This window comes from Mobula hypostoma (assembly GCF_963921235.1).
Source record: "Mobula hypostoma chromosome 24 unlocalized genomic scaffold, sMobHyp1.1 SUPER_24_unloc_1, whole genome shotgun sequence".
NCBI classification, from domain to species: Eukaryota; Metazoa; Chordata; class Chondrichthyes; order Myliobatiformes; family Myliobatidae; genus Mobula; species Mobula hypostoma.
The window spans coordinates 354,143-366,970 of record NW_026948155.1 but is presented as its reverse complement, the minus strand read 5'-3'; the positions used below and the strand labels follow the sequence as shown (position 1 = coordinate 366,970).

General features: G+C 43.8%; 1 protein-coding gene across 1 annotated transcript in view; it reads left to right on the top strand.

The window, feature by feature from the left end:
• Positions 1–12,828, top strand: part of LOC134341307 (tyrosine-protein kinase JAK2-like) — a gene marked incomplete at its 5' end in the record, with an annotated part of 117,416 nt that overhangs the window by 40,124 nt on the left and 64,464 nt on the right. Inside the window, 4 exons of the mRNA XM_063039185.1 lie at positions 2,841–2,928; positions 4,801–4,934; positions 6,096–6,234; positions 8,807–8,958. Of these exons, the coding sequence (XP_062895255.1) occupies positions 2,841–2,928; positions 4,801–4,934; positions 6,096–6,234; positions 8,807–8,958 (513 nt within the window). The remainder of the gene's footprint in view (positions 1–2,840; positions 2,929–4,800; positions 4,935–6,095; positions 6,235–8,806; positions 8,959–12,828) is intronic.

The window sequence follows — 12,828 nt, the reverse complement described above, 5'->3', positions numbered from 1 at the left end:
CATATTTGGTGTTTCTATTCCTCACAGGTAACTTACCTCAGCTCGACCCATTACCGCTTAAATCCAAATGAGCCAAAGGCCTGCACTCTGCCTCAGCTCATTCCTTTGATGACCACTCTGTTAGGCAATGTCTTCCTTTTATGCCCGAACCTTCCCTGCTATCTAACTCTCAATTAGTGCTCTGGTTATAGCCACTGATAAACCATGTACAATGGACAAAAGCTCTCGAAGCTCCCTTTTAAAATAACCGCAACCAGCACATTCATCCAGCTTGAGGACCCAGCATTAATTTCTTTCTCAAAGGTACATTTAATGTCAGAGAAATGTGTACAATATACATCCTGAAATGCTTTTTCTTTGCAACCATCCACAAAAACAGAATGCTTCCAAAGAATGAATGACAGTTAAACGTTAGAACCCCCAAGTCCCCCCAGCTTTCTTCTCTCCCATGCGTAAACAGCAGCAAGCAACAATCCCCCCTCCCCCCACTAGCAAAAGAAAGCATCTGCACCCGCCGCCAAGTACTCAAGCGTGAGCAAAGCAGCAATAAAGACACAGACTTGCAGTACTCCAAAGACTACTTATTCACCCGGTATTCAACATACCACAGGCTCTCTCTCTGTCCCTAATAAGGGAAAAAGAGATGTCTCTGTTTCACAGCGAGATGGGAGACATAACAAACAAATCGCTGGTTTACAATGTTAAAAGTCTGTTGTGTTGCTTTTTCTGAGCTCTGTGTCCAAAGATATCAGGTCTCTGGGCAGACAGCTGTAGATTTTCTGACTCCCACAACACACCAATCTCCAGCCAGGACACCGACCTTCGATCCGCCCATCTCCAGAGCCACAAGATCTCGGACCTCCTAAAGCAAGCGAAGCTCTAAGGCTGCATCCTTGACATGTCGAATAACAGCCAGTCGCCAAACCTCGAAAGTGGGTCCCATTCCCGCAAAGAAATGAAGTCAGCATGTAACTCCAGGTCAGGGTCTTCAAAAGAACCGTGAAAGGGAAAAATAGAATTAAAGCTGGAAGTAGAGCTGTTTCCAAAGATGCAAGCAAAGGAGTCATCGTTTAGCGCCATTGTGACTAAGCTCCACCCTCCAGATTGTCCTCACACTATTCATTACAGTTTGAATTGAATTTATTTCTTAGATCCTTCACATACTTGCAGAGTAAAAATCTTTGCATTACGTCTCTGTTTAAATGTGCAATGTGCAATCATTTTAATTTATAATAAATAGAACAGTCAATATAACATAGAAATACACTCAAATTAGCGCGAGTTAATCAGTCTGATGGCCTGGTGGAAGAAGCTGTCCTGGAGCCTGTTGGTCCTGGCTTTTATGCTGCAGTACTGTTTCCCAGATGGTAGCAGCTGGAACAGTTTGTGGTTGGGGTGACTCGGGTCCCCAATGATCCTTTGGGTTATTTTTACACACCTGTCCTTGTAAATATCCTGAATAGTGGGAAGTTCACATCTACAGATGCGCTGGGCTGTCCACACCACTCTCTGCAGGGTCCTGCGATTGAGGGAAGTACAGTTCCCATACCAGCCAGTCAGGATGCTCCCAATTGTGCCCCTATAGAAAATTCTTAAGATTTGGGGGCCCATACCAAACTTTCTCAACCGTCTGAGATGAAAGAGGCACTGTTGTGCCTTTTTCACCACACCGCTGGTGTGTACCAGCGTGACCACGTGAGGTCCTCGGTGATGCGGTTGCCAAGGAACTTGAAGCAGTTTACCCTCTCAAACCCTTTGATGTCAATAGGGGTTAGCCTGTCTCCATTTCTCCTGTAATCTACAACCAGCTCCTTTGTTTTTGCAACATTGAGGATGAGGTTGTTTTCTTGACACCACTGTGTCAGAGAAATGACTTCTTCCCTGTAGGCCATCTCGTTATTGTTTGAGGTAAGGCCAATCAATGAAGTATTGTCGGCAAATTTAATTAGCAGATTGGAGCTGTGGGTGGCAATACAGTCATAAGTATACAGGAAGTAAAAGAGGGGGCTTAGTACACCACTCTGAGGGGCTCCTGTGTTGAGAATCAGAGGGTTGGAAATGAAGGAGCCCACTCTTACCACCTGCTGACGATCTTGTTAGCCAGTAAAAAAAAAACAAATTGTCTTCTTGTGAGCCATTCAATCTACTCTTCATGCCAATATCTTAGCCTCTACATCACAAGAAGTTATTAATAATATTTGATGCTCTGCCTTATCAAATGTTTTCTGGAGATTTATGTATCATATATCAAATGGTCCCTTTTATTAATAGCTAAATATTTTATCAAAACACTTTGATAAGTTGTTTGTTTATTGAGATACAGTGTGGAACGGGCCCTTCTGGCCCTTTGAGCCATGTTGCCCAGCAAACCCCCCCCCAATTGAATCCAAGTCTAATCACAGGACAATTTACAATGACCAATTAACCTATCAACTGGCATGTCTTTGGAATGTGGGAAGAAACCCATGTGGTGATAGGAAGAATGTACAGACAGCGGCAAGAATTTAACCCGGGTCACTGGTACTGCAAAGCGTTGTGCTAAGCACTACTCTACAGTGTTGCCCCAAGGTTGCTGAGACATGATTTCCCTTTCACTAAAGAATCAAGCTGTTGAATTTTGAAAAAAAAATGATGAGCTACATGTTGTGGAAACAAATTCCGGATTGTAAGGGAGAAGTTGTAGACAGTTGGACAAAAGATGGATTCAAATGAAACTGGACTTGGAGAATCTGTAGATCTGAGAGAGCTCTTTTGCTGGTGCGGTTGACACAATCTATCTCTTATTGCTACCATTTTGAGATGCATTTTAGTTCAATTTTGAACTCTTTTTACCATTATAGTCATTCTTTGAGGCAGCAAGCATAATGAGCCAAGTTTCCCACAAGCATCTCATCCTGGTTTATGGAATCTGCGCCATCAGCAAAGAGAGTAAGTCTTAAATCTTGCTGTGTATTTTAAGAAATGTTTTAAAATTATTTAAGATGTCGGTTATTAAGATGGCTCCATTGTAATATTACACATAGCAACACAAAAAAAGGCTTAAGAAACTCAGCCCAGCAGGTCTACGAACGAATGTATGATGCTAAGCACAAATAGTCAGCAGTCACGGCGTAACATTCCTTCTTTGAATACACAAAGCAGAATTATTTGAATGACAGGACAGATGTGAGGATAATCTAACAGCAGTTTCAGAGACATGGAGCTGCAGAGTGACCAGGACTGGTTGCTTAATGTTCCAAAGCATATAAATTTCACCTGAGCCTCTTACCTCGATGTGACTGTGACCTTATTGGTATATAAATGCGGAAATATCTCCAGCATGTTTGAGGAGAACTGTAATTATCATAGAAGATTTTGGTCCATTGACCACAAAATATAGGAGCAAAATGAGTCCATTTGGCCCATCGAGTCTACTCCGCTATTTCATAATGGCTGATTCAATTTTCCTCTCAGCCTTCATCTCCTGTCTTCTCCCTGTATCCCTTCATACCCTGACTAATTAAGAATCTATTAACCTCTGCCTTAACTATACATAAAGACTTGGCCTCCGCACCTCCCTGTGGTAAGGAATTCCACAAATTCACCACTCCCTGGTTAAAGAAATTCCTCCTTATCTCCTTTCTAAAAGGATGCCCCTCTTTTCTGAGCCTTTATCCTCTGGTTTTAGACTCTCTCACCATAGGAAACATCTTCTCTACATCCACTCTATCAAGGCCGTCCACCATTCGATAGGAATGAGGGATGACCTCACTGAAACCTCCGAATTCTAGTGAATAGGATGACATATGATCAGGAGGTGTAGAGTCTCGATGGGTTGAGTTAAGAAATGGCAAGGGTAAAAGGACCCTACAATGGCAGTTGTGTTCAGGCCTCCAAACAGCAGCCAGGATGTGGTTTAGAAATTACAGCAGTAGATAGAAAAGGCGTGTCAGAAGGGCAGTGTCATGATAATCGCTGGAGATTTTAACATGAAAGAGGCAGAATATAAGGTGTCCAAGTTTATGATAAAATAAAAATATGCAGATGTGCATGTTGCAATGAAGATATTGTGATCCTGCAAAAGGATGTACTGTAGAGTAGATTGAGTGATTGGGCATAAACCTGGCAAATGAAATTCAAGCGACACGCATAAAAATTGCTGGTGAACACAGCAGGTCAGGCAGCATCTGTAGGAAGAGGTACAGTCGACGTTTCAGGCCGAGACCCTTTATCAGGAATTCAATGCAGGAAAGTAGAATACCATGAACTTTATTAAGAGGAATCAAAAAATACAACTTCTAAATCGAGAGAATGTGAACGTGTGAAACACAGAATGATTGAGATGTTCCTGTGCACAAATTACAAAAATAAGAGAAGCACAGAACAACCCAGATGTTTCAGTGCACCAATCACAAAACGAGTGAACCACAGAACAACCCAGATGTTCCAGCGCACGAAACACAAAAAGTTGGCAGGCAGGTGCAGCATGTAGTTATAATGACAAACTGCATTTTAGCCTTGTTGCAAAGGGTATGGGTTTAGAAAAAAAAGGGAAGTTTTGTGACAATTGTATGGGGAGTTGCTGAGGCAGACCACATCATTGGCTACATCTTTAGCTGATAACCTGGTCACTAACCTATCAAAAACCAAAATAGCAGAGGAACTCAGTGGGTAAAGCAGCAGCTCTGGAGGGAAAGGATTAATCGACATTTTAGCCCAAGACTCTACATTAGTGCTACTATATCTCTTTAACTAGTAACCTCAATTAGTAATTTAGTCACAAGCCTACAATACCTCTGATTCATTCCTTTTCACTTGCAGACATCATGGTTCAGGAGTTTGTGAAATATGGAGCCCTGGACACATACCTAAAGAAGAATAAAAACAATAACTCTGTCAACATTAGTTGGAAACTTGAGGTTGCAAAGCAGCTTGCCTATGCCATGAACTTCCTGGTAAGCATCACAACCCATATCCAGGGCCACTGTCACATGACTTGCTGTCAAATTCACCAACATGACTCCCAAGAACTAGGAGAGCAGAATTCAAATAGAAAGGGCTGGAATCTCTCAACAAACCATGTAGAAAGCATGAGGTGGAACCAATGTTTCCAGGTTGGAAACTTTCCTCAAAACTGGAACATGTGACTTGATGTTGTAAGTCCTTTTGAATTTGTTTATTTCTCTGAAGGACATCTGGTCCATCAATTAATGCCGGCTGTCTGAGCAATCCCATTTCCCCCACAAATTTGCCTGAAACCCATCCTATCCACTTCCACAGATTATACTAATTGAAAGCAATTTATAGTGGTTAATTAGCCTACCAGCCCAGACACTTTTGAGATGTGGGAGGGTCATTGTCATTATCTGGCCCAGCACAGGGCAATTCTGGAAGACTGAAGCAGACAGAATGAAGAAGCAATGTTAACGTAAAACAGGAGCTCCAAGGGAGAGATTGAACACCTATCGGAATAGTCAATGATCCTCAAGTGTCCGCTGAGAGCTTCCTGCTCGCCAGCCTTCTCAAGGATCATGGCACCAGATGAAAGGTAAACACCAATCAAAACTCTAAGTCTCATGTACAGCTTTGTCAACTCTAGAGAGAGTTTGCTTTAAATGCAGAATTTATTCTCTTTTGAGAAAAAGTGTTACTGAGGTAAGAAAGCTTTTCCATGTCACAGTAGGAACATAAAACTTTTCATCCTTTTGACCCTGTGAAGTGTCAGATCCTTGTCTCTGACCATTACAGCTATTGTCAGGACTGTAAGCCTTATTTCCCCTCCTTTGATAACTGTTTGTGTCAATTCATCACATGTTTGGAAATTACTATATGTTTTTAGATACATGAGCCACTTTGGCATGTGGCCAAGGAATATTCAAAGGATCTATCCCAGGTTTTTGATTGGCTCTATTTAATTATGGAGCTCCTATTAAGTCAGACTGTGGGAAATATCCAGCACCAGCCCAGCTTCCCATGAACAGCTTCTGCTCCTTCACAGAATTAGTCTGAATTGCCATCATGATCAGCACAGACAATATGGGCCAAATGGCCTGATCATCTTCTGTGCTATTCTGTGTGCTGTGAAGATATCTTAACATCAAGCTTTCACCTTGCAGGAGGACAAGCACATTGTTCATGGTAATGTCTGTGCAAGGAATGTCCTGCTGACACGAGAAGGAGATGCAGTGGCCAGGTGTCCTCCATTTATCAAGCTCAGTGACCCCGGAATCAGCGTGACCATCCTACCCAGTGAAGGTAATGAGACATGGGACACTACTGTGTTGTATACATCAGCAAGTTCTGCTATTGAAGTGGCTAAATAGATCCAAAGCCAGTTGGGTGATAGGAGGCAGAAGGGTAATGGTGGAGGGATGCTCTTCTGGTTAGAAGTCCAAAGTACATTTATTACAAAAGTATATATACATAATAAAACCTACGTGGAGTAAACTTCGTGCAGCAGTGAGCAGAACCAGCCTAGCCCTCGCCTTTGGTCCTGACACTTTGCCTTTTCAATCCATCTGGCCCGGTGTTTAAATTGTCCAAATATTGAGTCATTCCTCACTCTAGGAACCAAGCCCTGTCAATCAAGATGCATTACAGCTATACAAGACCTTGGTCAGACCCCACTTGGAATACTGTGTTCAGTTCTGGTCACCTCACTACAGGAAGGATGTGGATACTATAGACAGAGTGCAGAGGAGATTTGCAAGGGTGGTGCCTGGATTGGAGGATGTACCTCATGAGAATAGGGTTGAGTGAACTTGGTCTTTTCCCCTTGGAGCGATGGAGGATGAGAGGTCACCTGATAGAGATGTATAAAATGAGAGGCATTGATCGTGTGGATAGCCATAGGCTTTTTCCCAGGGCTGAAATGGCTAACACAAGACGGCACAGTTTTATGGTGCTTGGAAGTAGGTACAGAGGAGATGTCCGGGGCAAGTTTTTTTACACAGAGGGTGGTGGGTGCATGGAATGCACTGCCAGCGGCAGTGGTGGAAGCCGATTTAAGAGCCTCTTAGATAGATACACGGAGCTTAGAAAAATAGAGGGCTATGCACTAGGGAAATTCTAGTCAGTTTCTAGAGTAGGTTACATGGTCGGCAGAACATTGTGGGCTGAAGGGCCTGTAGTGTGCTGTAGATTTCTATGTTCTATGTTCTGGGCCTGGACCCAACCTTTCCAAATTGGCCCAGGACGTAGATCAATCAAACTCTGCCTCAGTTTACGTGGATGGCTCCTGAATATGCCTCTCCTCTGCTCCACTTCTCCCAACTTTGCCCCAAGTATGCCTCAACCTCGCCCTGACTTGTCCCTGAACATGCCTCCACTTTACCCCGACCTCTTGCACGTACACTCTTCGACCCTCGACCAGCCTCAACTTCACTCGCCTCTTCATCTTTTGCGGTGATCGTTTACCATAATTTTTTTTAAAGAAAAGTGTTTCCTTGTATTTCTTGTTTTGCTAACATCAGTAAGTTGTCGCTCACCTTCAGCAGCACCATCTTAAACCGGACATGACATCGGTCCCAGTGCTGGGATATTTGCTTTTGGTGATACATACTAATAACTTGCATAGAAATGTCGCAGGTACAATTTGTAAGATGGTGAAATATACAAATGTTGGTGGTATGGATAGAGAGAAAGATTGTCTAAGGCCACAGAAGGATACAGATCCAATTGACATTTGTGTGGAGTATGCAGTGATGCATTTGAACCTCATACAATGATGCAATGTGTGGGATGCAGTTCAGAGATTTACAAAGATAATGGCTGGACTGTAAACGCTCCATTACATACTTACATGCCACCAGTGTTACATAACATCAGAGGCTCTGTCAGTGTTACACATCGCCACACACCCTGTCAGTGTTACACATCGCCACACACCCTGTCAGTGTTACACATTGTCAGCATTACACACCACAGATCCTGTCAGTGTTACACATCATCAGTATTACACAGTCACATACTCTGTCAGTGTCACACATTGTCAGCATTACACAACGTTAGAGACTGTCAGTGTTACACATCATCAGTATTACACAGTCACAGACTCTGTCAGTGTTACACATCGTCAGCATTACACACTGCCACAGACTCTGTCAGTGTTACACATCGTCAGCATTACACACTGCCACAGACTCTGCCAGCGTTGCACATCATCAGCATTACACGCCGTCACAGACTCTGTCAGTGTTACAGATCATCAGCATTACACACCGTCACAGACTCTGTCAGTGTTACAGATAATCACATTACACACCGTCACAGATCCTATCAGTGTCACACATCATCAGCAATACATACCATCACAAACTCTGTCCGTGTTACACATCGTCAGCGTTACACACCATCACAGATTCTGTCAGTGTTACGCATTGGCATTACATGCCGTCACAGACTCTGCCAGTGTTACACATGGTCAGCATTACACACCATCACCGACTCTGCCTGTGTTACACATTGTCAGCATTACTCGCCATCACAGACTCTGCCAGTGTTACACATCATCAGCATTACACACTGTCACAGATCTTGTCATATTTACACATCATCAGCATTATACACGACAACAGACTCTGTCAGTGTTACACATCATCAGCATTACACACCATCACCCACTCTGCCTGTGTTACACATTGTCAGCATTACTCGCCATCACAGACTCTGTCAGTGTTACACATCGTCAGCATTACACACCAGCACAGACTCTGTTAGTGCTACACATTGTCAACATTACATCCTGTCAATGACTCCGTTTTCCACCACCCTCTCAGCCAGTATGTTCTGGTAACTTATGACAAGGTTGATTTTTTTTTCGATACAGTGCGCATTGACCGGATACCGTGGTTGGCTCCAGAATACATTGATAAAACAGCACACCTAGTAGCAGAATTAGACAAGTGGAGCTTTGGTACAACCCTCTGGGAGATATTCAGTGGAGGAGACCTTCCACTCAATAGTATGGAACCCACGCAGGTGAGGATGTTCTCTTTCAGCCAGCTCTGCGATTAGATTAGATTATGAGGACACGCAGTCCTCTTTTATTGTTATTTAGTAATGCATGCATTAAGAAATGATACAATGTTCCTCCAGAATGATATCACAGAAACACAAGACCAAACTAAGACTGAAAAACTGACAAAAAACACAATTATATAGTTACAACAGTGCAAAGCAATACCGTAATTTGATAAAGAACAGACCATGGGCGCGGTAAAAAAGAGTCTCAAAGTCTCTCGAAAGTCCCATCATCTCACACATACGGTAGAAGGAAGAAAAACTCTCCCTGCCATGAACTTCCAGTGCCACAAACTTGCTGATGCAGCACCCTGGAAGTACTGGACCACAGCCAACTCTTGAGTCCGTCCGAAAACTTCGAGCCTCCGACCAGCCCTGCGCCACCGAGCACCATCTCTGCCGAGCGCTTCGACCCCGGCCCTGGCAACAGGCAATAGGCAAAGCCAAGGATTTGGGGCCTTCCCCTCCGGAGATACTCGATAGCACAGTAGCAGCGGCAGCGAAGCGGGCATTTCAGAAGTTTCTCCAGATGTTCCTCCGTGCTTCTCACGGCTGTCTCCATCAAATCAGGATTGTGCACCAACACACTGGAAGCTCCTCCTACAGCTGATTAAGCTTGCAAAAATGACAACACTTTCAATACAATGAATTCAATGAAGATAAATTCAATAAAAGTATCTGCAGATTCTGGAAATTCAAATTAAAACCCTGAATTGCTGTAAATATTCAGCAAGTCAGGCAGCATCTGTGGAGAGTGAACTGATCTGGGGTTACACCTTTATGAATTTCCATCCATTCAGGGGAAACATTGCTACTACCAATAGAGTAGCTGTCGGCAGCCCGAGTCACTCTGGTTTGATCCTGACTTCCGGCACTTTGTTTGTGCCCATTCTCCCTCTGACTGTATGTGTTTTCTCAAGATGCTCCGGTTTCCTTCCACATCTCAAAGATGTGCAGCTCACAAGGTTCATCAGCCACTGTAAATTGCCCTTTGTGTATAGGCAAGGGGGGGTGTATGTCAGTAATGCAAAGGAAAGGATGGAATCTGAGGGAGAAGCTGGAAAAGTATAGTCAATGTTTTGAGCTGAAACCCTTCAGCATCCCAGACTTGCCGAAGGGTCTCAGTTGGAAACATCGATTGTACTCTTTTCCATAGATGGTACCTGGCCTGCTGAGTTCCTCCAGTATTTTGTGTGTTGCTCGGATTTCCAGCATCTGCAGATTTTCTCTTGATGTGATATGTGGCTTGTGGGTAAAGAAAATACATGCACAGATTACTTTATTCTAAACCGATTTCCAAATGCCAGTTTTTCTGGTTGTTTTTCTCCTTTTTTTCAATTCGTTCTTTTCACCTGCATCTGATTGGGTTCATTTGTAAAAAGTCTCAAGCTTACACAGAGATTACAGTGCACATTCACTGGTCTGATTCCTAATTCTTGCATAAAGAGATTGCAGTGCACATTCACGAGCCTGGTTCCTAATGTTTGCATAAAGAGATTGCAGTGCATATTCGCTCATCTGGTGCCTAACGCTTGAACAGAGAGATGGCAAAGTACATTCACCAGCCTGGTTCCCAATGCTTGCACAGAGAGATTACAGTGCACATTCATGAGCCAAGACACTGATCCTTGCACGAAGAGATTGCAGTGCACATTCACAGCCCTGCTCCTAATGCTTGCTCACAGACAATGTAGTTCGCCTTCACTAGCTTGGTTCCTTATTTACCAAGGAAAACAATATAGAGGACCAGGAGATTAGTGCTGAGTATATAAATGCTTTAGTACATTTATAGGCAAAGGAGGAGGAGTGTTGGGCCGCCTAATTAGTATTAAGATGGATATGTCCCCAGGGCTTGGTGGAATGTTACTGAAAGAGGCAAGAAACAAGATTGCTGGGTCCTTGATCAGTATCTTCATGTCTTCTCTAGCCACTGGGGAGGTCTGGGAGGACTGGTGAGTGGCTAATATTGTACCTCTATTTAAGAGGGGAACAAGGGAAAGTCCTGGGAAATATAGACCAATGAGTCTCACATCAGTTGCAGTGAAATTGTCAGAAAAAATTCTTGAGGGATAGGATATATGAGCGTTTGGAAACCAATGGGCTAATTATGGAACAGTATGGCTTAGTGCGTGGCAGGTCATGCCTTACCAACTTGAGTGAGTTTTTTTGACAAGATGACAAGAGAGATTGATGAGGGGAGGGCAGTGGTTGTTGTCTACATGGATTTTAGTAAGGCATTTGATAAAGTCTCTCATAGGAGGCTAATCCAGAAGATTAAGATGCATGGGGTCCATGGCAAATTGGCTGTGTGGATTCAGAACTGGCTTGCACATAGGCAGAGGGTAGTGGGTGATGGGACTTTTTTGAGCTGGAGGTCTGTAACTAGTGGAGTTCCACAGGGATCTGTGCTGAGACCTCTGCTGTTTGTGATGTATATAAATGACCTGGATGAAAATGTTGATGGGTAGGTTAGTAAGTTTGCAGATGATTCCAAGATTGGTGGAGTTATGGATGGTGCAGAAGACCGGCAAAAAATACAGCATGATATACATCAGTTCCAGATATAGGCAGAGAAATGGCAGATGGTGCTTAATCTAGATAAATGTGAGGTGTTGCACCTTCGTAGGGCAAATGCAAGGAGACAGTACACTGTTATGGTCAAGACCCTTAAAGTGTTGCTGAGATGAGAGATAACACCATAAGACATAAGAGCAGAATAAAGCCATTCAGCCCATTGTTTCTGCTCCAGCATTCCATCATGGCCGATCCCGGATCACACTCAGCCCCATACACCTACCTTCTCACCATATCCTTTGATCCCTGACTGCACAGGAAACTATCAACTTGCGCCTTAAATATACACATGGGCTTGGCCTCCACTGCAGTTCGTGCCAGGGCATTCCACAGATTTACCACTCTCTGGTGAAAGAATTTCTCCTTACCACTGTTCCAAAGGGTTGCCCCTTAATTTTGAGGCTGTGCCTCTAATTTTGGATACCCCCACCATGGGAAACATCCTCTCCACATCCACCCTATCTAGTCCTTTCAACATTTAGTAAGTTTCAATAAGATTTCCACCCTCCCCCCCCGTCCCCCCCCACCGCTGCATTATTTTAAATTCCAGTGGGTACAGGTCCAAAGCTGCCAAAATCTCCTTGTATGTTAACCCTTGCATTCCTGCAATCATATTCATGGAACCCCTCTGGACTCTCTTGACTGGGAGTGCCATACTGTAAAAGGATTAGTTAGGATAGAGTTTGTCAAATGTATTCAGAAAAGCTTCCTTAATCAGTACAAAGAAGTCCCAAAGAGAGCATGTAATACTTGAACAACAGGAATTCTGCAGATGCTGGAAATTCAAGCAACATACATCAAAGTTGCTGGTGAACGCAGCAGGCCAGGCAGCATCTATAGGAAGAGGCGCAGTCGACGTTTCAGGCCGAGACCCTTCGTCAGGACTAACTGAAGGAAGAGTGAGTAAGGGATTTGAAAGCTGGAGGGGGAGGGGGAGATGCAAAATGATAGGAGAAGACAGGAGGGGGAGGGATGGAGCCAAGAGCTGGACAGGTGATTGGCAAAAGGGATATGAGAGGATCATGGGACAGGAGGTCCGGGAAGAAAGACGGGGGGGGGGGTGACCCAGAGGATGGGCAAGAGGTATATTCAGAGGGACAGAGGGAGAAAAAGGAGAGTGAGAGATAGAATGTGTGCATAAAAAAGAGTAACAGATGGGGTACGAGGGGGAGGTGGGGCCTAGCGGAAGTTAGAGAAGTCAATGTTCATGCTATCAGGTTGGAGGCTACCCATACGGAATATAAGGTGTTGTTC